Source organism: Taeniopygia guttata, chromosome 12 (genome assembly GCF_048771995.1).
Source record: "Taeniopygia guttata chromosome 12, bTaeGut7.mat, whole genome shotgun sequence".
NCBI lineage: Eukaryota > Metazoa > Chordata > Aves > Passeriformes > Estrildidae > Taeniopygia > Taeniopygia guttata.
This window is the reverse complement of record NC_133037.1, coordinates 8,440,164-8,467,607: the sequence shown is the minus strand read 5'-3', so window position 1 is coordinate 8,467,607 and position 27,444 is coordinate 8,440,164. Positions and strand designations below refer to the sequence as shown.

The following is a 27,444-nucleotide window of genomic DNA, read 5'->3' as shown; positions in this document are numbered from 1 at the left end:
ATACTAGAGCAACAATTTTTATCAAGTGTTTAGAGAACATGAGGCAATTAGAACCTTAAACTCCTGACTTCTAATCCTGGTTCTGCCTCAGACATCCAAAAATTTCTTACACTTTAGTCACCATTACAATGTCTTGCCCAGACTAAAAGGAATTCAGAAATACAAAGAATTACTTTAAAATTATTACTATTTATATAATAGCCTGAATATTCTACATTCATTTCTAGAGTTGTTGAAGAAATATACTTGAGTTAAGAATAAGTCAAACCCAAACATTCATTTGCACAGCACAGCACTTATTCTTAATGAAATATCCAGGGGGAAGACAAAAATGTCTGTATGATTTGAAGAGGACATTTTATGCTGGTTACAGAGTTCAGCAACTTCTGTAACCTGCAGTCAGTGTAGGAGTTTTTCAATAGTCCTCAAGTAAAAGATACAAGGAGTTTTGAACTAAACAAAATCCCATTACTTCTCCAACAAAAACTACACTAGAATTTCTTTTCAACTCATAATTTCCATGTCAATTGTAATGAATAATTTGGAGTGCATTCTGAGTAAAATATGCAAACTACTACGTAATCACAACATTGCAGCAAACAACATAAATGCAAGAATGATCACCTTAAAATCTCATTAACTCTTCTACACAGTAAGACTTATGCTAAAGCTTTTAATCACAGCCTAACTTTATAATGAAGGCTTCAGCATTGAGTAAATAAGATTGGCATAAACAGTGTTCACTCATTTTATTTCTTCTCTCAGTTCAAGTTTTCCCCCCTTTGGAATAGGAGCAGCCTTTCCTGATGAAGAAGTGTCCTATAGGAAGTTCTTCAGAAAAAATAAATCCAGTACTAATGGATAAAGAAATCACTAAGTCATCTACATAAAATTAGATAACTTCATATACTGAAAAGAAACAGAAATCTGCAGACTGAGAGTGACAACAGTGACAAGCAATGAAAATACAGGGAAAGAATTTGTAGAACTGTACCTTATAAACACACATAATGCATTTATCTGCCTGTTCACACAACTAAGATTATAAAGAAACAGTTTTCATTCTTTCAAATTCAAACAGCAAAAGAACAGTTTACACATATCCTTCTTCCTGAGTTCCCTGCCTCTGAATTTATGAGAGGGCATTAAGACAGGCCAATCTACTGCCCTAAAACTGTCTTTTCACATCACCCATATTTTCATAAAATAACAAGTGTTAATCTTTTTTTTTTTTTTTTTTTTTTTTTTTTTTTAATTCTGGCACTATATAGAGGTTTTGGTGTTCTAGATGAAAAAAGACAGCAATTCCTGCCCCAGAGTTCTCAAAATTCAGATAAATAGGAAGGAATTAAAAAATTCTCTAGATGAATTCTCTATTTGCCTGAACATCTTGGATCTCTTTCAGTCAAATTACGGAACCTGTAATAGCAATTATGAATTACTGAAAATGCCAGAGTATATAATCACTTCTAAACATCCCCCAAGAATAAACACTATAGAAATCACTCACAGTATGAAGGAAAATCTCATTGGTCAATTCTGAGCACATTTGAATAGTTCAACAACTTTTCAAATTAGTGACTATGCCTTCTAATAAAAAGTAACACTAGTTTTTCATAGAGACAAGGGATGCTTTTGCCACAATAACACAACTCCCATACTCATGCAAAGGAAGTAGAGAGACAATGTATGACAGAAAAATTCACACTTTTTGGCAGACAGGTGAGAAAGGGGAAAAAACCCAAAATGTAAGCTGAGGTATCTTTCTGTGAATAGCAAAAGAAATAAATCACCACTGAACTCTAGAAACAAAATAACCTTTTCTCCCTCCTTTCCCCCCTCCCCTCCTCCCTCCCCTTATGATATATTACATAGGTGCTGTAGTTAATATTCTAAACTCTTATCTAGGACAAGTAAAATTTCTTGTACATTTCATATTTGGAGTCTTCAGTGTTAAATTTATTAGGGATTTAAAGAATAAATTATTTTTAGTTCTTTTCCTTTAATCATGAGAGCGTGGAATTTTTCTTTTGATATTCATTCACTGCTCTGGTACTCTGCTTAATCCTGCAAATCTTTATCAATGCTCTAAAGCAATTCTGTTGCAGGGTGCTTGATTTCCATAATCCCCCACAACACAGATGTTTATTTTTTATATGAACGGCTTTTGGGTTCTTTGAAATTTACAACAGTCCCTCAGACCACATAGAACTGAAATGTAAAATAACATAAAATGAGTACCATACCATTGGTTATCTCCCATGTGGGTTTGGCTGTATTTTTTAGAGATAATCTTATATCACTGTCTTTGTCCGGTGATGGTACTTGTGGTGAGGTGAGCTGAAAATCTGCTTCTCCACTTACAGATGTTTTCTGAGTCTGAATTTCAGGGTCTGAAATGCAATGCAGAAGTGAAATGCCTGTGAAGACTCATATTGTGTACATATGGGGCACTGTACGGACAAACACCTAAACAGCATTGGAAGCTTGTAGGGCAGCAGGAACAGGACAGCCACAAGGAAGGGGAAATTTAACACAAGGTATGGAAGAAGGGCAAACCATAGTAATTATAAAAAACAGGCTTGTAAAAGACTGCAAAACAATCAAGAACGACTGCAGCAGCTCAGTTATTTTCACAGCATGAGGAAAGAGAAGCATGTGTATAAATTGTAGCTACTCCCAGCAGGTGATGATCCCTGGCTCAATCACTCACAATACAAATAGCTGCAGAGAGAGCGAGCATTTATTCACCCTCATACAGGAGAATAAATCATGATTTAATGAATATGTCTTCAGTAATTAATTAAGTAGATAAAGGATTAGAAAAACAAAGAATTAAGCCCTAGATTCAAAGGTACAGTCATGCAAAAATTTGGAAGTTTCTACATATTCTTTGCTTTATGCTCTTACCATTTTGATATTCATTTGCAGTTGTTTGGAGAGTACTTCTTTTGCCTCCTTGATCTAAAGTATCATTGCATGGCCAGAGTGGTAGCTCCAATCTCTCAACTTCTGGTATGGTTTCAGTTGGCATTCCTGAATTTTGAAGTTGGCATGATGCTTTGCTACTTAAAGTCTTTGTTACCTTGAAAGACATTATTTCTTGATGAAAGACAAAAATATAACAAAAATACTCAAAGGTAAAACACAGATTATGAATCACACTTTTTTTTCCAAATATATATTTCCAAATTTTTTTTTAAAACGCTATATTTTCACAAAGCCTCCTGGTCGGCTCTATTCAGTGTGGTATCTTCAATCTTTACAGTCAAGTAGCAAGCAGAGATTTTTTTTTCACTGAGTGAATGGAACAATGCAAAGAAAAGGGAAAAAAAAAATAGAATTCACTACCAGAATAAAAAATCTAAAACTTGTAGCTATTCTAGACCTCAAGAGTCTTTTCTTCTTTGAAGAAATGAATATCATTTTACATCCTGACTTTCAAGTCACTTCCTACACAAGAGTTGGCTGGATCCCTTATTCTCAGTGTTACACTGAAAACTGTAGTCCTGACCAGATTCCAAAATCTGCATATTTGTTGCTGGCAGACTGGGATCAGGTGTTTTCCCTGGAATTAAAATTGACAGCATCACATGAACTACTGTAAGGCTGACTATCAGAGCACCCTGAAATGTAATTTCTGCTCTGCATTATAGCTCTCATCTTAAGGAAAAATATTTACACATACACACACACACAGAAACTTCAGCAGTCTAGAACAAAAAACTCAGAAAAGTAAGAATGATAAGAAATCAAAGAGTAATTTCAGTAGAAAGAGGCATCTTTATGTCTGATGCTGAATCAGCCTGTTTAATTTAAGTTTTGATACCTTCAGAAGTTTTGAATTTCCCCAATCTCTTGTGACTCAGTTGCAATACTGAACCACTTCTTTGATGTATTTAGTCAGAGCTTCCCTGCAATTAGGGCCTGCTGCCCTTGGCCTTTCAGGGCACCTCTTAGAAGAGGCCTGACTTCTCTACAGCCCTGCATTCATTGAAAATAGCAACTAGATTTCCCCTTAGCCTTCTGTCCTTTGGGCTCAATAAACTCATGCCCTGTGCTGGAGCCACCCATGCATTGCCCCTGCCCTCCTCTGGGTGTTACAGGATCTCTGGCACTGGAGGTCCATGACCTATCACAGTTCTCTGGAGGCAGCCTCTGGAATAAACCTTTAGTGTAACTCCTCTGCTTATCAATATCTTCCTTTGAAAAAGGGTCAGTGGTGTTGTTGGAATTTAGCCCTTCTTACCTTTCCAGGTACCTTTGCATTGGTTCTTCTGTTCGAAGATGGAGGTGGCCCAAGGATTTTTGACCCAAATGCAATATGTGATACATCCTGAGTTTTTCTGTTGCATATGTTGCCTCTACTACCCAAGATACCTAAGTTAAGAAAATCAAGAGTTAAAAAAAAAAAAAATTGCAGTACTTACAAACAATAAAAAGTAGCAATTTTTTATAATCAACTAAAAGAAAAGAATTATGAATACTAAACATATATAAAAGTTATATTCCTTTAAAGTGCATTCCCTAGAAATATAGGAATAGCAAATGCCCATTTTATAAAAGTGTGTCAACATATCAGCAAGAAACTTTTGGTCTATTATAGAGACATAATTCTAATCTTCTTGCTTTAAAGATTTATTTAAAAGTGGTTTATTTATAAACAACAACAACAACAAAAAAGGTTTGCAGGATTTCCTTAGAACTTCAATGAAAATCTAACTTCTGACAGGAAGAAAAAAGAACTCTAATTAATAAATAACAGAATATATAAATAATAACACAAAAAAACGAAGGCAATACTGTCAAGGTATCAGCCACAGCTCGGAGAACTATTTACATGTACCCTGCTTTTTGAAATTACTGAATATACTGTATTACCAGGGCTGAGCCCTAATATTGCAAATGCACTCTACTGCTGCTAAAATATTCTACCCTTTTCACTATTTATTTTTTTTACTGCTTAAACTGTAGATTTTTTTTTTGCTAAGTCTTTTAAAGCATGGCAATTGCCAACCAGTCTTCAAGACAAAAAGTAAATATAAAATGTAGGTGAATGTTCTCCAAAAAATTTTAAAAGGAAGGACAGTAAAATGGTACACATTAATTTTACCATTGGGGTTGTAGAGCTGCATGTACTATCTATTTTCCTTTTATAATTCTCCAATATTGTCAGTGAATTCTCCTTTCCAGAGCTGATAAAAATGGTGTCTTCACATTAATTTATATTTAATATTTACAATGTCCAAAGATATTTTCTTGCTACAACTTGTATTAAATTGCTATCTCAGTTTAGAGATTTGACACCTTCATAAAGCAATAAAGTAGAAACAAAATATTCTGCCTATTCCCCTGAGCATTTTTCATAACCTTATTTCAAGATCAGCTTTATTTACAGTGTCATCAAGGAAATGAAAAACAGATCATACATTAGCCACCAATTTCATCATTTACTGTACTAATAAGTGCAGAAGAAGCTTCTTACTGCCATTACCTGACTCTTTTCCTGGTGTGACATTTGATTGCTGTAAACAGCTTCCATTTCACAAGATCAGATGACCTGTCTTGGTTTAGCATCAATTTCTTTTTTACTGGCTACCTTGGGATGTTGTTAGCTCCAATTAGAAAAGCTGATTTGCATTAAAATCTCTCTTAATGACCACATTAATTGACTGCAATTAATTACCTACATCTACACATAACAGTGTGTTGATGACATAATGAACTAATATGTATAATGAAAAGTGGATGGTACTAAAATAATTTAGACTTTTGATTATCAAATAAACAAAAAAGTTTAGTGGATTAAAAGAAATTTTTCCAGTTAAAATGTACCTAAACATACAAAACCTTCCAATTTCAAGCAGGCTAACTTCTGAAATTTAAAAAACGTGTCTGGAAGGACACATGCTATGTTAATAAGGTAGGATTGAAGACCACTACTGTTTATGAATAATTTTATAACTCCAGATTGCCAATAATGAACATAAATAATCTATGTTTCTCTATACTGCTGTTTTTAAATGATGATCTCTCTACAAAATTGTTTTAAAGAGATAAAACAATACTTTGAATTAAGACAATAGCACTGTAAATATAGTTTCCTTGGTGAAATTCTGCTGTTGACTTTACTGCAGGTAGGAAGCAATACAGTTTTAAAGCAAAATAGCAGCTTTACTAAAAAGCTCTGAATTGTCTGACCCAAGTCTATTTAAGAAATTTCACATCTTGGTGTTTGTATCTACAATTCAGTTTCTACTGATTCTTGGCTTACATATCTTACTCAAGCAGACATGCCAACTTAAACATAAAAGCACAGGAAATGCCAGTCTAGAACAGGCCAATAAACTCTTGAACATTCAGTTCCAAAGGCCAAACTCAATACTTCAGAAATAGCACAAGACAATTCAGTATGGATTTTTTAAATCATCTGCCTTCAACACAGCTCTTAGTGTAAGGCTGGAAAAACTTGGAAGTACAAAATTGAATTTTCTCTTCACATTTTTGCTGCTGCTAAATACAATATTACTGTTACCCATATAAATTGCCAACTGATCTTGGAATCATACCAGTTTCTTTACCAGCCTCTTTTAGCAGTAGATTCCACATTTTAATCATATTCTGTGTAACATGGCATTTTCTTTTATGAGTTTTTAATTTTCAACTGCATCATCACATCAAATGTCTTGTTTTTGTGCCATGAGATAAGAAAAACAGCTTTTATTGAACATCCTTTGTATCACTGGTTACTTTATACATGCCCTTATGTAAATTTTTAATGTTTTCAGCATATTTTATGTGAGAGATTATCATTCATGCTCCTTCTCCCTGAATCACTTCTTGGTCTGTAAGCTATTTTCTGAGATGGTTTAACTGATAATGTATAAAGTATTTCAGATAATAATGCAAAAATGATTTAAAGGTTTGATACCTTTTTCATTTCCTATGAATGTGAATTTCCTGCTACTTAGTTTTTTAAAACATATTAAAATCTGAAAGTTCTACTGAGCTGTATCTATGCTAATGATAACTGGCCTGCCTTGATTCATTTAAATTTGATCCTTTAAAGCTTATCTGGAATTATCATTCCTCCCCAGTGTAGAATCCTCTGCATTTAGCAAAGCTAGATTTTATGTGATGTCATGTACCACATTTACCCTGTACAGTGGTCCCTGGACAATAATTCTTCAACACAGTGGTCACAAGACATAAAACCAATAAACTGAAAAACTTGCTTTGAAAACTGTGGTATTTCCTGCATGTTAGCTGCTTTGTTTTTCAGGAAAAAGTAAATAAGGGATTGCCTGTCTCACAAGCTTAAAACTTTCTGAAGTCCCACTCTTTTTTAAACCAGTATCTGTATCATAACAAAATTTTGCTTCCCTGTTATTTGCTTCTCTGTTGAGATTATTCATAACTATGATAAACAATACAGAGACTAGAACAAAAACCTTTTAGGTATCCTGCTGTTAGCCTTCAGCTGTAACAATAATTTTAAATTTAATCCTTTCTTTGCTTTCTCTTAGCTTTTATCCAAGTCAATAGCTTGTATTGTAGCACATGACTGCCCAGCTTCTTTAATAAATCTCTTCAATGCAATGCTGCCAAACTCTAAATTATATGGTTTATTATTTTGTAGCTTAAAGAAACACTCAAATAAGAGAAGACACAAATAAGATTACCCTTTTCAGAGTATAAGTTGAGGACACTACATGCTCATATTGCCAGCAAAGTTTCATTGATGTGAACATCCTTTAAAAAGAAGTAAAACAACTTCACTGCAAAATGCTTCCATGTACATTCATATCACGTCACAAATATTGTTATAAATCTCATGCTTGCATTCGAACTGTTCTGACTCCACACATCTCAAACTATAGAACAAACATGTGTCTATGTGCTTGTGGCACTACAGGTGTGCAGGAGCTGTCATGTTTCATTTGAAGACATTGGGCCTCTTAACATGGACATTTACAAAATAATCAATTGTTTGTACACATACTGTATTGATTGTATTCACAGTATTTTAAAACAACAGAATACCTGTTTCTTGCAGTGCATTTCCCCTACATTTTATTTTTGGCTTGTGAATTTCATTTAGATCCAGCACTTGTGTAACTTGTGGGACATCAGAATTGAGCTGGCAGGTTGGAGGAATATCATCTGAGGCCTCATATTGTCCAGGTGTAACAATGCATGTACCTAGAATCAAAAAACATGGGCATTACTTCATTATACTATGGAATTCAATTTGACTTATATTATTTGGTAGATTACATATACTTTAGTTCATATGGATTTAAAAATAAAATAGATTATGTTAATTTGAAAAATTTGCTGAAACTGGTCACTTTTTATTGCAATTTTAAAATTATATTGTATATACTTTTAGGCCAAAAATTTTGAATACAGTTATAGAAATATACACTAATGGCTGGAATAGATATGGAAAATAAACTTATTTGTAATGTCAAGAGAACAAACAAAACAATAAAGAAATACATTTTGTTAATTTTTATTACAACTCAGCATTAATTGTAACACTGATACAGTGATTTTTGGATAAAATGAACAGCTAAATAGGTACTCATACCTATGGGACTGAAGTAGCAAAGAAGTCCCATATATGCAAATAAAGAATGTAACAAGCTTTAATTCCAAACTTTGGACTCCATTATACTTTCATGATAAACTAAAAAGCTGTCAACCTATGTATTCTTGTGACACCAGACACTAGCAGAATGTGAGCTGATTATCTCTGCTTTCCCTTTGATAACCAGTACAGACTGAGTTTATGAAAGCTGCTCTCTGCAAAGAAAGGAATCCATGTCAGAACCATTCTTGGTGTTGCAACACAAATTCATTCCAAATTTTAGAAGACTTGAATATAATAAGGAAATGAATTAGCCTATTTTCCGAGGAAAATAAGAGGAAAACATACTCTGAAACCCAGACATGAATAAGGGATCAAGTATTGAGATTCAAATAAAAAAATCAAATGTTCCATGTTGTCTTTCAGTACAAGACATATTTTTTCAATTTTTAAAATTTAATTTTTGGTTTTGGCCAAGCCAGTACATTATTTATCACTGTTGGGCAATACTTAGTGATAAAAACCTACACATAAGTTCTGCATCACTATGGAAACAAGAAACTACGTATAGTTTATGCTTGTATGCTTCAGTGTCATGAGGCAGAAAAGATGAAGTATTTCCTCTTCTGTCTCAATGATCTCATACAGAAATAATTTCTTCATATATGTGGTTTCTCCTTTGCATTTACTATAATTTTAAAAATTCAAAACATAGTGTATACTTGCTACTTGAAAAGACTAACACACTCATTGCACCTTGAAGTCAGCACTTCCACCACACCAAGGAGTTTGAAGCAAAGAACTCAACCCTTGTCCTGGTTTCTCCTGGGAAAGGAAAGCTTTAATTTTCTTCCCAGTAGCTGGTAGAGGGCTGTGTTTTGGATCTGGCATGTGACCAGAGCTGATGAGATATTGGTGGTCAGTTGTTGCTCAGCTCCCCAAGCTGCCCTGTCAGGGAGCAGATGGCAGGGGGGCACAGAAGCTGGGAGGGGACACAGCCAGGACAGTTGACCCCAGCTGACCCAAGGGATATTCCAGACCACATGGCAGTGTGCTCAGCAGATCCACTAGAGGGCAAGCTGACTGGGGGAAGCTGCTGGTGCTAAACAAATTATGCAAATTAAAAACAATAGTCCTTACTGGGTTTTATTTATCTTTTTTTTTTTTCCTTGTCATTACAGTTTAGCATTATTAATGTGTTATTAGCTCAACCCATATATTTTCCTACTTTCACCCTGATTCTTTCCCCCATCCTACTGAGGGGAGTGGCTGTGTGCTGCTCATTACTGGCCACAATAGCTTTCAATACAAGTTGCAATGTCACTGCATTCAGTGGAGTTCAACTTACTGGTCCAGCCATTCTGAGAAGGAAAAGGCTTTATTAAAGAGCAATCATAACAAAAAAATCTTACTATTATTTTTCTTTAATTTGGTATGGAAGTATAGAATCATTTTAATTCAGCTAAACCTTCAGCTGTAATGAAAATTTAAGATGGGTCTAGAGAACAAGTTTAGAGGAGTAGCTGAGGGAACAGGGGTTGCTCAGCCTGGAGAAAAGGAGGCTGAAGTGAGACTTGGTAGAGAGGTAGGTTTTGGCGTCTTTTCTCAGGTAACAAGCAGCAGCACAAGAGGAAAGCGCCCCAAGTTGTGCAGAGGATGTTTAGATTGGATTCTAAGAACACTTTCTTCATCAAAAGGGTTGTCAAGCCCTGGAACAGGCTGCCCAGGGTGGTGGTGGAGTCACCATTCCTGGTGGTATTTAAAAGCCATGTGGGTGGGGATCTTAGGGGCGTGGGTTAGTGGTGGCCTTGGCAGTGCTGGCTTCACAGTTGGACTTGAAAGATCTTAAAGGTATTTTCCAACCTAAACAATTCTATGATTTGTATTGCCTAGATAAGGAAATTCAAAACCATACAGAAAGTACTAATGCCCACGAGCTGTGTAATAATCGTAGAATTGATAATGAACTAATTAAAAGTGTAATATTTTATTACACATACAGTTTATTAAAGCTGTTGACTCATTATGTTAGCTGCATTTTAGAATTTTGGAAATCATTTAGAATATTTAACACATTTCAGAAGCTGTTTAGGATGGAAGGGAAAAAACAATGCACCAATGGAATTAAATTAAATGAATGCCAGTGAGAGCTTGAACTGCAGTTTCCTGCTGAGAACCATATTCTCTCTGTAGACATTTTTTAATTAATATTTTTTCCAATCTTACCAACAAAAAAATCAGAGGAGTACTTCCAAGGTTTGCCTACTTTCCCCTATTGGTTTAGTGTTTCCAAATGGAAGATACATCTTGCTACACTTACAATACTGTTAACTACCTCTCCTTCCGAAACCAGAAGTGTTTTTACAGGTGTGTTCTTTAAAAGCCACAAAATGAAAATTTGAATGAAACAGAAGTTGAGTTATTCCTAGGGGTGCCTTTAAAATAAGAAAGTGCCAGCCGTGCTTTTGAAATTTCTCCTATATTACTGCAAATGCCAGTGAGGAATGAAGTTCTCCCCTAGGAAAATGATGATTCAGGATTATGACGCGAGTCTGGAGACTGGTAAACTTGACCAGTATCCTGATCTATTATAAAAAAACCTGTCATTTTCAGCTCACCACCAATATTACTTTTCCAATAATTAGGATAACTGGACGTGATCTCAGGTGTTATAGTTTCATAGTTGTTTCATATAATGCTTTGTTACAATTTTGTCTGCATTATTTAAAAAGAAATCTTTCATCAGCTGCTAACATCCAAAATTAAGAAAGCAAACAGCAAGTACTGCCGTTTTCAGTACTTCTCTTTCCTCTAAGATACTCTGTTCGTGGCCAAAATACGATTTCTATCAGCATAAAATACCTTCATTAAAACAAGCTCTCTACTTGATAAATCTCGCCAGAATTTTTTCAATAAAACACTTCTAAGGAATTCAGTGTTTAAAACACAGGAGTACACACTATATATTTAATTAGTTGCCCTAAGTCCAACACTAGCAGACTTAATATACTGTACTACCACTTTAATTATTATGAAATCATGTAATCCTTCAAATTGCCAATCTGATGAATAAGAAGCTTTTGATTTTATAACATGAACAGTTATGATTAAGACTAGATAGTAATTGAAACACACCTTCCTCAGCTGTATCTTGAGGCTTGAATTTTAAAGTGAAGACCTTTCTTAGCTTACAGTTGGCTGAAATAATAATTCCATCCAAGGACCGGAAGTAAGCTCCTTTGAATATTTCATAGGTGAATGCTGCCAAGTCAATACACATATTGCACCACTAGAAAAGAGAAACAATACTCTTTAGTAAAACCCATGAGCTGAGGCTAACACACCATCTATACAAATAAACAAGATGGCCTTGAGGAGAAATGCAGCAATTTTCATTAATTTGCAGAACTGTAATACATTTTATATGATTACTCATGCAAAATTTAGCTGATCAATGGTTGAAATTTTAAAGGAAAAGTAAAAACATAATGATTGTAAATGCCTAATTTCCTCATAAAGTCAAGGTAGAAATATTAGCTTCTAATCGACAAATAGCAAATATTTTTGAGAAAATATTTAGGTACATACATTACTGTTTAGGTCTTAAATCTGAAATTTTGGAAGGAAAGTAATACTTGTTTTGAAGACACCAGGCAATGGATTGAAAAAATCAGTATTTAATTAAAACTGATACTTCTAGTCATGAAGTTGAAAAATAGAATAATTTGTAGGAATACTATACATAAAGCTAGCATGTGAAAATGCAAACTATGTTCTGCTGATGGAACAAACAACTTATTATATACCCTGATTCACAACCCCTCATGATGATAATAACAATCAGCTTGTGTATACAGTAAGTTGAACTATCAGAACCACATCAAAGATCTATTTAATCACTGAAAGCAGTATGCTCCCTCCTTTAAGAAAAAGCAATGATAAAAAGGCAGATAACCATTTAAAGGAGACAGATATGTATTCAGATACACTAAGGAATATAGATCTACTCTTTAAGGTTGGTCAAGCATTAAGGTTATTAAAATATTTTGTCATTATAAATGATCAGAGCATCTAGACATATCTGATTCATGCTTTATTCTCTAAATTAAAATTCATAACTGAAGTTCATCTTCTGCTTGAATTTAACTTGGTGTACATTAATGCACACATTAATCCTGAAATACCTGTACTAGTCTGACACCAACTAACTGAAATTACACTGAAGAAAAATAATTTAATTTCATTGGATTTTGAATTAACAGCAACTTCAGGGGTATGATCTGATACATATTCATTAAAAAAAATCCAATGACTTCTTCCCACAAAGCAGAAAACCTCTCAAGTTTAAGTTACCACTGTTGCTATTACTTAAACTATCTCAAAAAATTTATAAATTCAGAGGCTTTTTGTAAAATATTTTCTCTCATGTCTAGCCTTAAATTTGCAACTGCTTAGTATACTGTTATCTAGCTCTCTTCATGCAAATATATATTTTCAAATAGTCTCATATCAAGTTTATTTTCTAAAGCAGTATTTGAGACTCCAATCCTGACATGGTTATAAAGTAACCATCAGGCTTTGTATCCTGTCAGCTTTTGCTGAATGTTGTGGCTGGGCATGGGTGAGTGAACATGAGACTGTTCTCATCAGTTTGACACACAGATTGTTCTGTATATGCCAGAATTTGGAAGAACCTGAAGAATGTGATAGCAGCCATTAACTAGAGTCTACCTCCAGAGAATGTCATCAGAGGTCACTACAGGAGAAGGGACATGTGAGCAGGAGCACTATCATGAAGTGCATCAGGGACACAGAGAATATTATAGAGGCTGGATTAACAGAGAGCTGAAGAAACATTACAAACAGAAGTAATTTTGTAAAATGAGGATGAATTCCTAATATAAGAAGGCTAGAAGAGAGTCAGCACTAAGTGGTTCTGCTGCCATCTGGTAAAAGGGGACATACACAAGTATTTTCAATCAGTAGGAGCTGAGTTCTAAACAAGCAATAATTTCAAAAATTTCATAATATATACAAAATATTTCAGATTTTCAACCTCAGTCTAGGTAATTCTCCCAAGGTACCTACTATTTTGCGCTTGATCATAAACAGAGGAATTTTTGCATGCAGAGGGGTTACAGACAACTCCTTGTGGACTGTTGACAAATACAATCTTCTTTTAATATTGTCAAAATCCGTTATCCTATAAAAGAAAAGTCAGCAGAGAATGGAACAGATCTTTGTCAATTCAATAATCCAGTATCTTTGGGAAATCACAAAAAACCTGTTCATGTGCAGAACCTTTATGTCAGTGACAGCAAATATGGAATTTAAAAATTCATTTACAAGATGAGTAATGAGATTTCTTTCTCCAATTCAAACTCTGTGGCTATATCCCTGCATATATAAAATCACTTTACATGCTAATTTCATTTCAACAGTCTACACTCTTTGCTAGATTTCCACAGCCCTTCAGAGTATGAAAGAATTCAATTTGTATGAACTAAGAACCCAGTAGCCTTTAATCATCACACATATTTTGGCCCCTTAAGCTTGTCTTATCTTGGGGCCTGCTAACTTGAAAAACATTATTTGCTTTCTTTTCCTGAAAATGCCTCTGTCACTGCATATAGATTTTTTTTCAGCTTAAAGGTAAACACAATACATTGTCTATCTGTTTTACTTCACGAGGACTTATCTTCAAAGGTGAATTATAATGCAGCAGTTTATTGCTCACTATTCAGGTCATCTCACAGTGATACCAAGGACACTGAATTACAACATTTCTAATAAATTCAGACTATAGCCATGGTCACAAAAAAACCCCAAACAAACATTTCCTTTAAACTGATAAAATGGGTCATTTTTATGTTCTATTTCCTTCAAGTCTTGTTAGCAGCTGTACTGGTTTTGACTGGGATCCAGTTAAATTTCTTCAGAGTAGCTTGGAGAGTGCTATGCTTTGGGTTTGTGCTGGAAGCAGGGTTGGTAACTCAGGGATGTTTTCATTGCTGCTGGGCACTGATTACACAGAGCCAAGGCCTTTTCTGCTCCTCACCTCATCTCAGCAGCCAGGAGGCTGGGGATGTATGAGGGGCTGGGAGGGGACACAGGACAGCTGATGCCTGCTGACCCACGGGCTGTTTCAGGCAACACAGTGCCATGCTCAGCAGAAAGAACTGTGGGGAAGGAGAAGGAATGGGGAAAGCTCAGAGCTATGCTGTTTTCCCATGGAGCCATTTCACAGCATGAAGCCCTGAGCTCCTGGAGATGGCTCAACTTCTGCAGGCCCATGGGAAGGAGATAATGCCTTGTTTAGATTCTGGTTCCATGTGCAGCTTTTGCTCCCCCTATTAAACTGTCTTTATCTCAATGCACAAGGTTTTCCACTTTTACCCTTGTGTAATCTCTTCTCCAGGGGAGGGGCCACTGTGGCTCAGCTGCTTCCTGGGGTTAAACCACAACAGCAGCACAACCTTGACATTCCCCAACTGTCCTCCCTTAACAGTCCAGAGCACAGATACTACTTTAAAGGCTGCAATCTGGGAAAATATGCTTAATGTATGGGGAAACAATGATTAATTTACCTATTATTTTGAACAAGCCTATTTCTAACAGATGGGTATTTCTCTGTAATTAGCAGCCCCTCTGCGAAGATGATAAATACTTTTAAAAAATAACTTTTTGTCACTACTTAGTGTTGCTAAAAGTAATTACTCATAATCATTCAAATGTTGGGTTTTACTTTAAAATGTGAGACTGCCCTGTAGTCTTTTTTTTTTTAAATTTATTACTGAAAACAATTTTTCATTAACTAAGGACTACCTGTAGCTTAAATAATGAAATTATCATCACTCAAAATTTGCAGAATAACATTTGCAGAATAAAATAACATTTGCATAATAACCCTAAGATATTCATAGGTTTCCATAGGTCAGCTTAGGAGGACATTAACTCTGGGGTACATTACATACTTTAGTTATTTTTGCCAATTTGAGAGTTTAAGCAAGAACAGTCCAAAATATACTGCATGTATGTAAATATAAAAAAAAATCTACCAGTACAGGCAATAAAAATATATAAGCATCTTCTCGTTATAATGATAGTCATTAAGACTATCATCCAAAGTAAACTGTTCACCAGCTTTCCAGAACTTGCTGATTCTTTCCTCTCCCTTACAGATAACCTGACCTTTAATCTCTTCATCCTCATAACATGGGTGGGCAAATGAAAACAAAGTGGAAGACTCTGCTATCTGTTTCATTTTTAAAGACTGGCAGTTCCTTTTATAAATCATATGCACTTGAAAAGGAGAAATTCCAGTACCATGCCAAGAAAAAAATGTTTTTTTTTATCCTCACTATTGTTATTGTTTGACAAGAGAGATTCCAGAATCAACTGCACATATTTTTATGAATGGACAAATTATACCAAGTCCTTGAAAAGTGATTTCATCAGAACACCTCCAAGTATCTTACAATGCTGATACCTGGGCTTGATCTTACTTTGGAAGAAGCTTAAGCAAGATGTGAAATAATTCCATGAAGATCACCATCAAATGGGCCACACAGCTAAGACTTTGATTAAGGCATAGTTCCACCCATCACTTTACTTCCCATATAGCCTTTGGTGAAAATCTATTAATCTAGTTTCCAGAAGCTCTTCACTCTAAATCTTGAGTGTTCAGAAGTGCTAAAAAATCAGTGCACCAAAGAAGTCCAAAGCAGTGCAGCAATGGTTGCTTGAAGCTCCCTGGATTTCATGATTATGTGTAGAGCTGAGCAATTGTGCTGAGAAACCAGACAGCTGCAATAACCTGAATACTGAGAAACAAAAATACTATCTCTGCTGAACCTCAAACTGCATAATTCTCAATAGAGAATGTTACTTTAAATGAGGCTATAACAGAGCAGTAGGAGCCTAGAATTAAGTCATGCATACCTCCAAACAACTGCCAATAAAACCTAAGTTCATTCTATACTATCAGTTCAATATGTTTAAATTTTACTATTTATTTGTTATATTAATAGGTTTATCTCTCTCCCTCATGAAAAAAATAAGAACCTTGGTTATAGAAAGGCCACTGGTAAATGCACAAGTAATTTACATTCAAAAATGTAACACCGAACACATTTGTTTAGATCAAAAGACACATTTATATCAGATTCTGTCATATAAGTCTAAAGTAAGACTTTTTATGATGATAGATGTACCACAAGGAAGGGCCAAACCTGAGATGCATAGGTGTAATCATGTCTAAAAAGTGAATTTGTTTCTGTAAATAATTTCTGTAAATACATACATACACATTTTTCAATTACATTGCTTATTGGAAAATAAAAATAAAGCAAGGGTCTGGGGAAACTATTTTCAGTAATAATTCTGAAAATAGGAGCTAGAACATCAGATCTCTCAGCTGCAAAATAACTCCAGAGTACTTTTGGTGACACACAACTTTTTTTTTCCTGCTATACAAAACCAGAACTTATGTTAAACCTACAATGCCAAGAAACATTTGCAGCACACATCTGATTTTCAAAGATGAATTTAAAAAATCTATATGGGAGTTAATGTATTTTTATTATGTCTGTGCTTGAGTATTTATATCTCGGGGTCAGACATGATAGAAAAGTAATGAGACCATGTTGAGAAAAATGAGGTGGTCAACAAGAAAATCAACCTCATTTATAATAATATTCCTGTGATCAGCAGGTGCATAACTCTTCCAGCTATGGTCATTAACTGCATTCATTTCACACTTAACATCTACATTTGCAAGCCATTTGAAAGTAAAATTACCTTCCAATTCAATTTTCAATTTTATTTTACATCTTCAAATTTGATTGACTATTTTCCTCACAATGGTAACTATAGTGAGATTACAAGTGAATGGGAGCAACTACCCAAGAGCACAGATAGACTCATCTGCTCAGATTGCCTATTCACTTTGCTTCTGTATAGATAATAATTTATAACCATTTGTTAATGTTCAATTCAAGGCCAAAAATGAACTTAGGAAAAAACAATACTGAACTGTTGAAGGGATGCTTCATTTGTCAGGATCACATGGTCTTCAAATGAAAGTGTTTTTCTCTTTATAAATGATGTAACCTGGAAGTTTACCAAACATGAAAGAAGGCATTTCTTCGATCTTGCTAAGCTAAGAGCAACTCCCATGCAATCTAATGCCAACAGAAATCTCTTTGTATCCTGGTCAAAATCCAGAGAGAATTCTCTGCTAATGCTTAACAATTGCAGAGTCATTTTCTCCATAAAAGGCATGTGCTTCCTAAACATTTGACAATAGCATCATTATAATCATCACCTCCATTTTAAAGACAGAAGAAAAAGGAATGCCAATTGCCAGCTGATTTGCCATGCTTTCAGATTCTCAAATTCCCTTATTCTGGAGCACTCTGTACTTCACATACATTTTATTTTATATGCTACTTGCAACTTACTATATGTAAATTGGTCTTGTAGGAGACAGTACATTACTGAAGTGGCTGCCTGATGATCTGCAATCCAGAGCGATGTATCCTGCCCTCATAAAAACAGATGTAGTTACACTGACAATAAATCAAATCTCTACAAAAGAACAGATCTGGAAGACCGATATGTCACCCAGACCTAGAGAAGAAGTTGTATGGTGTACTGGAATTTCCTGTTGATAGTGTTTGTTTGGAGAACATTAAGGAAAAAACCCACAAAGTGCCCTTAACCAGTATCCATAAAGAGGGAGCAACACAAGTGGCAGGCACAAAACAAGAATCATCAAATCTGATTGTTAGAATGAAAATCTTTCAAAATATGAGCAGTTATGAAGAAATGGTGAATCCTGACCTCTCCCTACAAGACTGACATATTTGCCATCAATTCTCCAAATAAAAAAATGACCTGGTATTTTTCCTGACCAAGCATAACTTCATGGGAAATGTTACAACTCCACGTTTCACAAATCATTCTGGAAGTGCTTACTAATATTCATAACATATATTTTAGAAACTTCTATCAATATTTTAATATCCTTGGTTTTGAAATAGGCTCATCTTTCTCTTCTTTTCAAGTATTTAGTAAATTCCATTTTACACACAATGCTATGTTCCTCTGAAGGATGGCTAACTTTGCCAAATAATTTAGAAAACCGTAATTCTAGAAAATAGTTTTTAATTTTTCAGCACAAAGTACTCTAATGAGTATTAATATGTAGAAAGTTTAGTGCTAACTTCTTTTCCAGAATCTAAATGAAGTCCCTCTATAATGCAGTTATTTATACCTGCAGGAAGTTATGTTGGCTTTTTAAGTTCTATGGCTGTTATTTTTCCCACTTTGTTATTTTCTATGAATTTTCTGTTCTAAAGAGACAATCCATCCTTTCAGCTATCCTTTTGAGACAAAGGAAAGGATGCAGGATGCTTGCCCTTGCTAATATAATAGTTCTCTAAAATACAGCCATATTTCTCATATTCAAACCATTTATTCTAATTACTAAGAATTCTAATTACTATGAAGTCTTCCCTGTAAAAAGACAAAATTAACTTTCTTGCTAACAGAATTTAATTTATTTGGCATACGAAAATCCTGACTAACAAAACCTACCAACCAAATATAAACAGTATTCCGTTTACCTCATGTTACCTACATTGATCAACTAATCAAAATATAAAAAATTAGTACTTTAGTACTTATACTTATTAGTGCTTCCATCTGAAGTTCTAGAAGATGACTGGGGGAGTTATTAAAAATGTTTTACTTTCAAATATATGAGTTAAAATCTCCTTTGTAAATTATGAAATTGAATGTACCTAATACTTCCAAGAATACTTCTGTATTTCACTCATGCTTCACAAAAAATCAATGAACGTGTCTCAGGCTACTAAATACCAGAATTTAAAATAATCTCTTAGCTAAATCTATTAAATAAAGTTTACCTTCATTCTCTATCTAAAATCTTCCAATAATTTTAGATATACATGATAGAATTAGCATCTATATCCTGCTCTGAATTTTAAGATGTTGGTCTAAGTTTTGCAAAACTAACCAAGATTCATATTGTTCTGTATCTGAAAACATGCTGGGTGTTTAGGTTAACATGAATAATTTATGATATGTCTGTCAGCAAAGCTAAAATGATGACTGATTATGATAGCATCTAATTCACATAAATTCAAACTGTTACGGTATCTATGAATAAATTAGCTATGCCTGTAAAACCTATTATGTTGTAGTTATTAAAAATCTCAAAGTAATAAGCTTATATTTATAGAAACAACTGTTTGAAAACAGGAAATATGGTACCAAAATATATATTCCACTGTACTGTTCACAGGCCTTGCAATAAGATATTTTATCAGCAAGCACAACTACTTCAGGAATAGAGAGATGTTGACCCCTTTTTCCCTACAGATTCCTTCACACATAACTAGCTTCAACAGAAAAACTTATCAGGTATGTTCCAGAGTTTGAAACTCTCAGAGTTTGCATTAATTCAGAATATAACAAGAGCTGATGCCTTCTGGAGCTGGCTAAGGCTAGTGGCAAGCAAAGCTAATTTGACTATGAAGAGTGGGATAGCAACTGAGCAAACCTGTTGATAAGCACTTTGCCAGCTGAGCAAAGGTTTAAAGGCTGAGGCTGGAACATCAGGAAGAATTAAGAAATTAAGAGACATAGGTACCATTAGAGTGAATGAGCAATCTTGTGAATGCTTAGCACATTCTGGCTGGAAAGATGGTCCATATGGTACTGAGTGGTTCTAGGAAGTGGCAGCACAGCAGAGCCCCACGGCACATTAATACCAAGCACCAAACCTGGGCTAGGAGGCAGCAGTTTTCAGTGACAATGGGCATGCTTGCTCTGCAGGTTTTCATGTCAGAGGTGAGGGATCTCATGAGAGAACTCAGACCTCCCCAGATACAAGTTGTGCCACATGTGATTTACAGCTCTTTACCATGTTAAGATTTGAACAAGTTTGAAGCAGCATGAATTTGCCATCACTGAGAGAGGCAGCATGACTCCAGAGCTGCAGCAATGGATGGCTAAGTACCATGCCTGAACTGGGAAAAAAAAGGTTGAGCAATACAAAGGGACTCATACAAGACCACAAAATGTTTCAGTACATAACCAGGAATTGACCATCTCATTCTTGTTCGTACACCAGACCAGTCTACTCTTTTTTTTTCTTTTGATGCTATGGTACAATTTCAAGGTCTGTTTCCTTACGTCAACTGCTCTACTCATTTGCTGTAAAACTTTCCATTACAAGAAGTGCTAATTTCATGTGATACCCAGCACTGAGAAGAACTGTATCAGAAACAAAGTATGACCATGACTGGTATTACAGTTCTTTAAAAATAAATGTTTGAGTGCTTGTCAAAATGTCAAGTGGAAGTACTAACACCCACAGGTCCATGTTTTAGAATTAAAGCAAAAATGACAAAACAAGCCAGATGCTGTTTTCTTTTACATCCAAATATTTTTTCAAACATTGAGTTACCTTTGCTTTTTCAGAAAAGTAGCAAAATCCATAGCACTGAAGATTTAACAACTGGCTACTGCATTTGCTATAGACAGTTATATTCAGCATTACTAATAGCTTTGCTATTATTTGCTCCAAAGAAGCTGTATAAATTACATGCTCTCTACCTTAGTTGTGATTTTATTATGCTTCATCAAATTTTTCATCCACAATCTATTTTACACATTTTTACAGAGATCAATACATTGATTGTTAATGTGGTGGTATTCATCTAATCATGCCACATAAAAAAGTATCTAAAATTCTATTTAGATTTCTTCTGAAGAAAAGATAAACCAGCTAATATATGGTTTGCACATTTCAGTGTTTATGGCAGGAATCTTGAATGACTAGTTGACAGCAGCAAGTTAGAAAGTTTAGCTCCACTGATGCCAGCAGTGATGGATGGTCTTAAAGAAATTCTTGTTTGCTGACCAAATCAATCACTGAACAGAATGCAAAAGAAGATGAGGCTCAAACTAAATTCCTATTTCCATCTCTCTGCAGAATGGGAGAGCAAGAAATGTAACGTAAAGCTTCATGCCCAGCTATTACGAAACTTGTCAGTGATTTTACATATACTAAATTTTGTAGCTTGGCATGCAATCAATTTTCCCTTGAGACTGCTCAAAGATTCAGCACTAAGTAGTCAGGTTGTGTAAGAAACCATCTTTGAACATTACACTTCAGGAAGCAACAGCACCATCAACACTTTGTCTGCAAACAAGCAAGAGATTTCTTTCAAAATATCTGAAAAGAAGGGAACTGGACAGCAGTCACATGGCAAGAAGGACTTGCCTTTATTATTTATTGGATTATCTTAAGTCTGTTAGGATAAAATAATGCATTGTCTATTCTGCAAGTCTTGAAGGACTTTATAGGCACAAGTAAGTTATTGTTGATTTCAAATACAAAACTCAGTATTAAAACTATTTTTGAAGAGTTTTTATTAACTTTTTCATACAGTTGCACTAAGTGGAGAACAAGCGATATTGTACTTTTAAGACACAAACACCTTCATTCAAAGTAACTGGATCTACAGAGAAAATACAGTTAATATAGTTTATATTATATGCATTCAACAGCAATATAGTATATGTTACATTAAAAATATATATAGTAAATACAAAAGACATGTATTTAAATCTATACCAGTACCTAAGAATATAGTAAGAACATATATTTGCTGTTGTAAGAGGGACATAGTAAAGATGGGAACAGGAAGTAGAAAGAAAATATGAAGAAAATGTAAAGTCTAAGTGTCAGCTGGAAGAGAAAAGGCAAATAAGGGTGGGACAGGTGATAGAAAGTTTTTATGAGAAAAACATGAGAAAAATAAAATTAGTAGAAGTATAAAAGAGGTTCTTGTTAAGAAGGTGGCAAATACCCAAAAGAATCAAACTGAAGATGACACTACAAAAAAAATCTGAATTCCTGCACCTATCATTAAATCTCTGTGCCTGCCTAAAGAATATCCATGAGAAGCAAATCTTGGTTTTGAGTTGGTAGTTGGTGTTTGTTCTCTGTGTGCTGCATCACATATCCTGTTTATTTTGTCCCTTTGTCCCTTTAAATGCAAATTTACAGAAAGTCAAACAAAAATAAAATTCTTCTTTCATTTTACAATTTAATTGCTAATTCAATTGATATCATTCAACCCATCTTTTCTTGCAGGGATTCTAATGGCATAACATTTATTTTGTTAATCCAATCTCAGATATTCTATGGATTATAAAGCTGAGTTGTGCTGTTTATATATAATATAAACAGATGGTGTCACTAGTGGAGAAATGGTGTCCAAAGCCTGACAAGTGCCAAAGTTTAAAACTCTATTAAATCATTTCACACCTAACTAATAAAATGTCTGTTTCTTCTGTATCTCTCTTTCTTCACGGTGTGGAAATAATTATACTAATCGAGCACTCAATTTTTTTTTCTAGCTTTTTAGCATTTGTTTGGTTGTGTTTTTCTCCTCCAGTTATTAGAATATGTATTTCTTTTTGCCCTGGACCAAAGAGCCCTCTCTTATGACTTATGAATAATTCTCTTATGAATTTTCAGGCAGTCCTCATACATCAGTATTTTCATATGTTTGACAAATTTGTGCTCCATTTCTTCAGATTTTTCATCATCTTCATTCAGGATTTTGGAGTTTGTTATGTCTTCAAAGGAATGTCAGTATTTAAAACATCTAAGAAATAATGATCTCATTAGCTTAATTACTTTTTATTGACTTGACAAGTCACCATGCTTTAATGCAAAATATGCCACCACAATTAATGACCATAATCAAGAATTCACTTTAAGTATTCAAAGAAATTTTATGCATCTTACAGTAACTCAGTGGAGAAGTCTTTTCCCAATGGCACAAAAATCTGAAGTGTCAGAAATTGCTGCACCAGTCCCACTAGAAACAGGAAAAAAGAAAAAAAGTGCTGTGTGCATGCAGATACACATTTCACTATCCAGCATTTCAATTTTGTACCATACGCTGTGCTCCTACAACACTATTTCCCAAGGTTCACATAACATATGAACATGAGAAAAACCTGAAGAAATCCAATTCAAACTGCAATAAAAGTATTGTTTTAAAAGTCCCATCTGTGGCTTTGGTGGAATTCTCATGAAAGCAAAAGGAACCTTTTTTTAAGCTTACAATTTTTGTGCTCCAAGAGCATGAAGACAATAAATATCCCATAAGAATTATAAAATGAAGTAATACTGTCCTATCAAGATTATCTTATAGTCATGTTACATTTGCACTCATGTTGGTGACAATGTACACATTGCTAAGCAAATTCAATAAAACTCTTGGGTAAGAATGCAATTCAGATCATGACAATGACGCTCAATGGAGGCTTCTGATTTTTAGAATAATAGCAAAGGAGTTGGACTGAGGGAGAAAACAAAGAAAAATTCAGGTAGTTTCCTATCAAGGGAAAACAGTACAAAGCTGTCTGAATTGAACCATATGTTGTTTTCTCAGATATTCCATCAGGGACAATATAGGCTGCTTTTCATTGACTTCACAAGCCTGAACAGCAACATTGGCTTCTACTTTAAAGAATGACAAATCAGAACTTTCTCCTTTTGAGGGCCAAATGACACCTTAAAACTCCAAATTAGATTTGCATATATAGTATCTTTTATTTTGCAAGAGTATACAAAGTTCCAGTGCAACCGGGAGACGATATACTTGATTAATTAAATATTTGAGGTACACACACCTCAAGAGAAGAGACCAAGACAGAAGGAAACAGAATGGTAACAGATGGAAACTTGACTGCAGTATTGCTGCACTAGGTAAAGTAAATTTAAAACCAAACTATTTTTAGCAGTGATTACCAACACGATAAATTCTTAATCCTCATTTTAATATTTAGCAACAGTTAACAACTGTTTTTCTTTTAATTGTTTACTGTTTGCTATATTAGTTTATTATACAATTGAAAATAAATTTGTTTGATTTCTCAAAAAAATACATTGCAATAATTTTTAGTGAAGATAACAGCCGATTTATTTTATGAAAATCAGACTAAACTTCAAGGCCTTACAGAGTCACCAGCCCTAAGAATTTTTTTTTTTTTTTGTGTTTATTGGAAAAAACTTATGCCTTACTATATACCCTGCATTAGAAGTACACTAGAAGATTCTCATTCCATTTGTTTAAAATCACTATCTCAATTTTTCTTCAAAAGCAATGCTTATTTGATACAAAATTAAAAATTATTTAAAAACCCTAAGAAAGGGGACAGGAACCAAGTTCACATTCATTAATGCCAGTAGAATTACTGACTTCAGAAATTGCTCAATGGAGTCAGAAGTTATTTATCAGACACTGGTCTGTAGCAGGATGAGGTACAGAAGTGAACTTGGCAGCAATAGGACATATTAGATCTTCCCTACAGCACTTACTCTAATATGGCATTTCTGTAAGTTTTACTTATTTGTAACAGACCTGCTAAAAAGTTAATTCCAAAACTTTTCCTATGCTGAATTATGCCTGAACTAAGGGAGAATAATGTTTAGCATTCCAATATAACATTGATGCAATAATCAAAACAGCATCACAGACATTTAATTCTTTGATACTCACAAGTTTGTTTGGTTTCCCTTGGTAGCTTCATTTTGTTGGTTAGACTGTTTCCTTCAAGTACAAAAACAAAGCCTTTTAGTTCTTTGTCATATTCCTACAGAAAGGAACAACAAACATAAGCATCTGGATACAATTCTCCTCCTGAAAACCAACCATGCTCCTAACATATCAGAAATGCAGATGGCACTTCAAGTATGACTGGTTCACATTTGATGGCAGAAATATAATCGACACAAATATGTCCTTTACTTGTATGTTTTATGAACAAATATTGCTGACAAACAGGATTCACGATTCAGTGAGCAAAGCTCAATTCATTGGTTACCAGAGTACCAAAATTACTTTCTAAATATTTAAACTGCAAAATTACACTGTGACCAACTCAGTCTGCAAGCAGGCATATAGAAGTAATTTAAGTAGTCATTTAGTCTGCCATAATGACAGAACTGCAAGTGACAACTCTACTGTCAGGTCAAAGCCCTCATTACTTTCTAATTTTAAGCTTCATTCACATTTTTCTGGTTTATAATCTAGGTTTTATAGATTTCTTTAAAAACTTACTTTTGATATAGCTGATGGGTTGCCAAAAATCTTCCATTTTGCTCCTGGGTTCTTGCCTTGAGCACTGAATATTTCAACAAACCGGCCCCCCTATGATAACATGGTTTAAGAATGCATCATCCAGTCAAACGCTCAGCACTAAATTATCAAGGATCAAGATGAGAACCTAAGAATATCCCTCTGTATCACACTGTTACCACAGTCAGTATTACTGATCAGTCAGACAGCAGAATATCAATAACAGCTTCTAGACTACTACAACATATCAATTCGTGTCATCAATATTTGGCTTTACTAGAGGATCAGAATTGAAGGAATGCCATGGAGTATTTTAAATTATTTTATCTATTATGTCATTCTCTAAAAAGCAAAATTGTTGTAGATATTCAAAAACCATGCAAGACATGACTAATTTATATCTGGATAAGATTTATTTCTACAATTTGCTGAATGAAGTGAGTTTTAAAATATGCTGCTAAAAAATAAAAGGTGTTGCAGATCGGATGTTTTGTCTGATTTCCAAAGGAAATGGAATTTACACCATTTGTCTATATATGTGAATGGTTCTGCCTAAATATTTTTTAGTAACTTTTCTACTAGTTACCGAATTTCAACCTGATTTGACCAAACAAAAATTTACTAACTTTTCTGGGCCAACTTCAGCAGCCTGGGAGTAGATCTGTTTCAGTAAGTATCACCACGAAAAGGGTAATGGCTACAGCCTCCACGAGGGAACAGAGAATTACTACTGGAAAAAGATTATTATGGATGTCCCTATGTCAGGTGAAAACTCCTGACACAAGAGTATGTGCCCTGCTGGACATCAAGGAATCCAAACACAGGCTCTCGGGGAGGTTGGCTTCATCACCTCTGCTTAGGGAATTAGTTGCTTCTAGATTTTTGCCATTTGATGCTGCATTTTTTGTGACATTTGATGCACTCAGCCTACAGTTTGCTAAGCATTTTTCAGCAGCATGGTTGACCTAATCAATCATTACAACTCTGCCATTCCCTTCTCATTTCTAGTTGCCTGCACTCTCCAATTCTCTTTATGCTCAGCTGCCCAAGCAATTGCCTGCAAGTCAGAATGAGCAAGAGAGGCAAGCAAAAGAAATGCTCCTCATATTAGTTTTTCAGAGAACATCAACTCTGCACTGTTTATGAATTAGGTATTTTCCTCTGCCCACACACACCTGGCAGCTCCAGCCATATGACTGATCCAGTGACTGGACTTAGTGAGTTCTAAGGAAATTCAAAACGGCATTCCATAAACTGCACTCAAAATAGTTTTTAAACTTACAGTGGATTAATTTTTTAATATGGTATACAATCAATTTCCAAGTTACCTGATTTATTTAAGAATTACAGGATCAAGCTCTCAAAAAGTTAAAAAAAATTTTTAACTGTCAAGCTGTATGTGCTTGCAGCAAATCTTGAACAAGTGGCTTTTTCTTCCATCTTCACAAATACATTTTGTTAATAGCCCAGCCCTTGAATCAGCCCTGATTTGAGGTTAAACTGAACAGGACATGGAAAAATACCAGACACGACATGAGAAAATGTCAAAAAAGCAGTGATGCAACTTTTTCTGACAAAAGTTACTTGGTGCTGTGGAGAATGGAGGGGCCCCAGTGAAGTTGGGCAAGGAACTGCCAAACTCCACAAGCAACTGGAGGG

The 27,444-nt window shown here is 34.7% G+C and overlaps 1 protein-coding gene across 11 annotated transcripts in view; it reads right to left on the bottom strand.

Moving 5' to 3' along the window:
• Positions 1–27,444, bottom strand: part of CFAP20DC (CFAP20 domain containing) — an 82,571-nt gene that overhangs the window by 32,310 nt on the left and 22,817 nt on the right. For 9 of the 11 annotated variants that reach the window (XM_072934784.1, XM_072934786.1, XM_072934783.1 and 6 more), the window contains exons 3-11: positions 25,768–25,857; positions 25,207–25,300; positions 23,445–23,517; positions 13,682–13,796; positions 11,729–11,882; positions 8,044–8,202; positions 4,250–4,380; positions 2,911–3,085; positions 2,247–2,393 (exon numbers count right to left, since the gene is read on the bottom strand). In XM_072934784.1, coding sequence (XP_072790885.1) covers positions 2,247–2,393; positions 2,911–3,085; positions 4,250–4,380; positions 8,044–8,202; positions 11,729–11,882; positions 13,682–13,796; positions 23,445–23,517; positions 25,207–25,300; positions 25,768–25,857 — 1,138 coding nt within the window. The remainder of the gene's footprint in view (positions 1–2,246; positions 2,394–2,910; positions 3,086–4,249; positions 4,381–8,043; positions 8,203–11,728; positions 11,883–13,681; positions 13,797–23,444; positions 23,518–25,206; positions 25,301–25,767; positions 25,858–27,444) is intronic. The other 2 variants (XM_072934790.1, XM_072934788.1) reach the window with 2 other exon arrangements.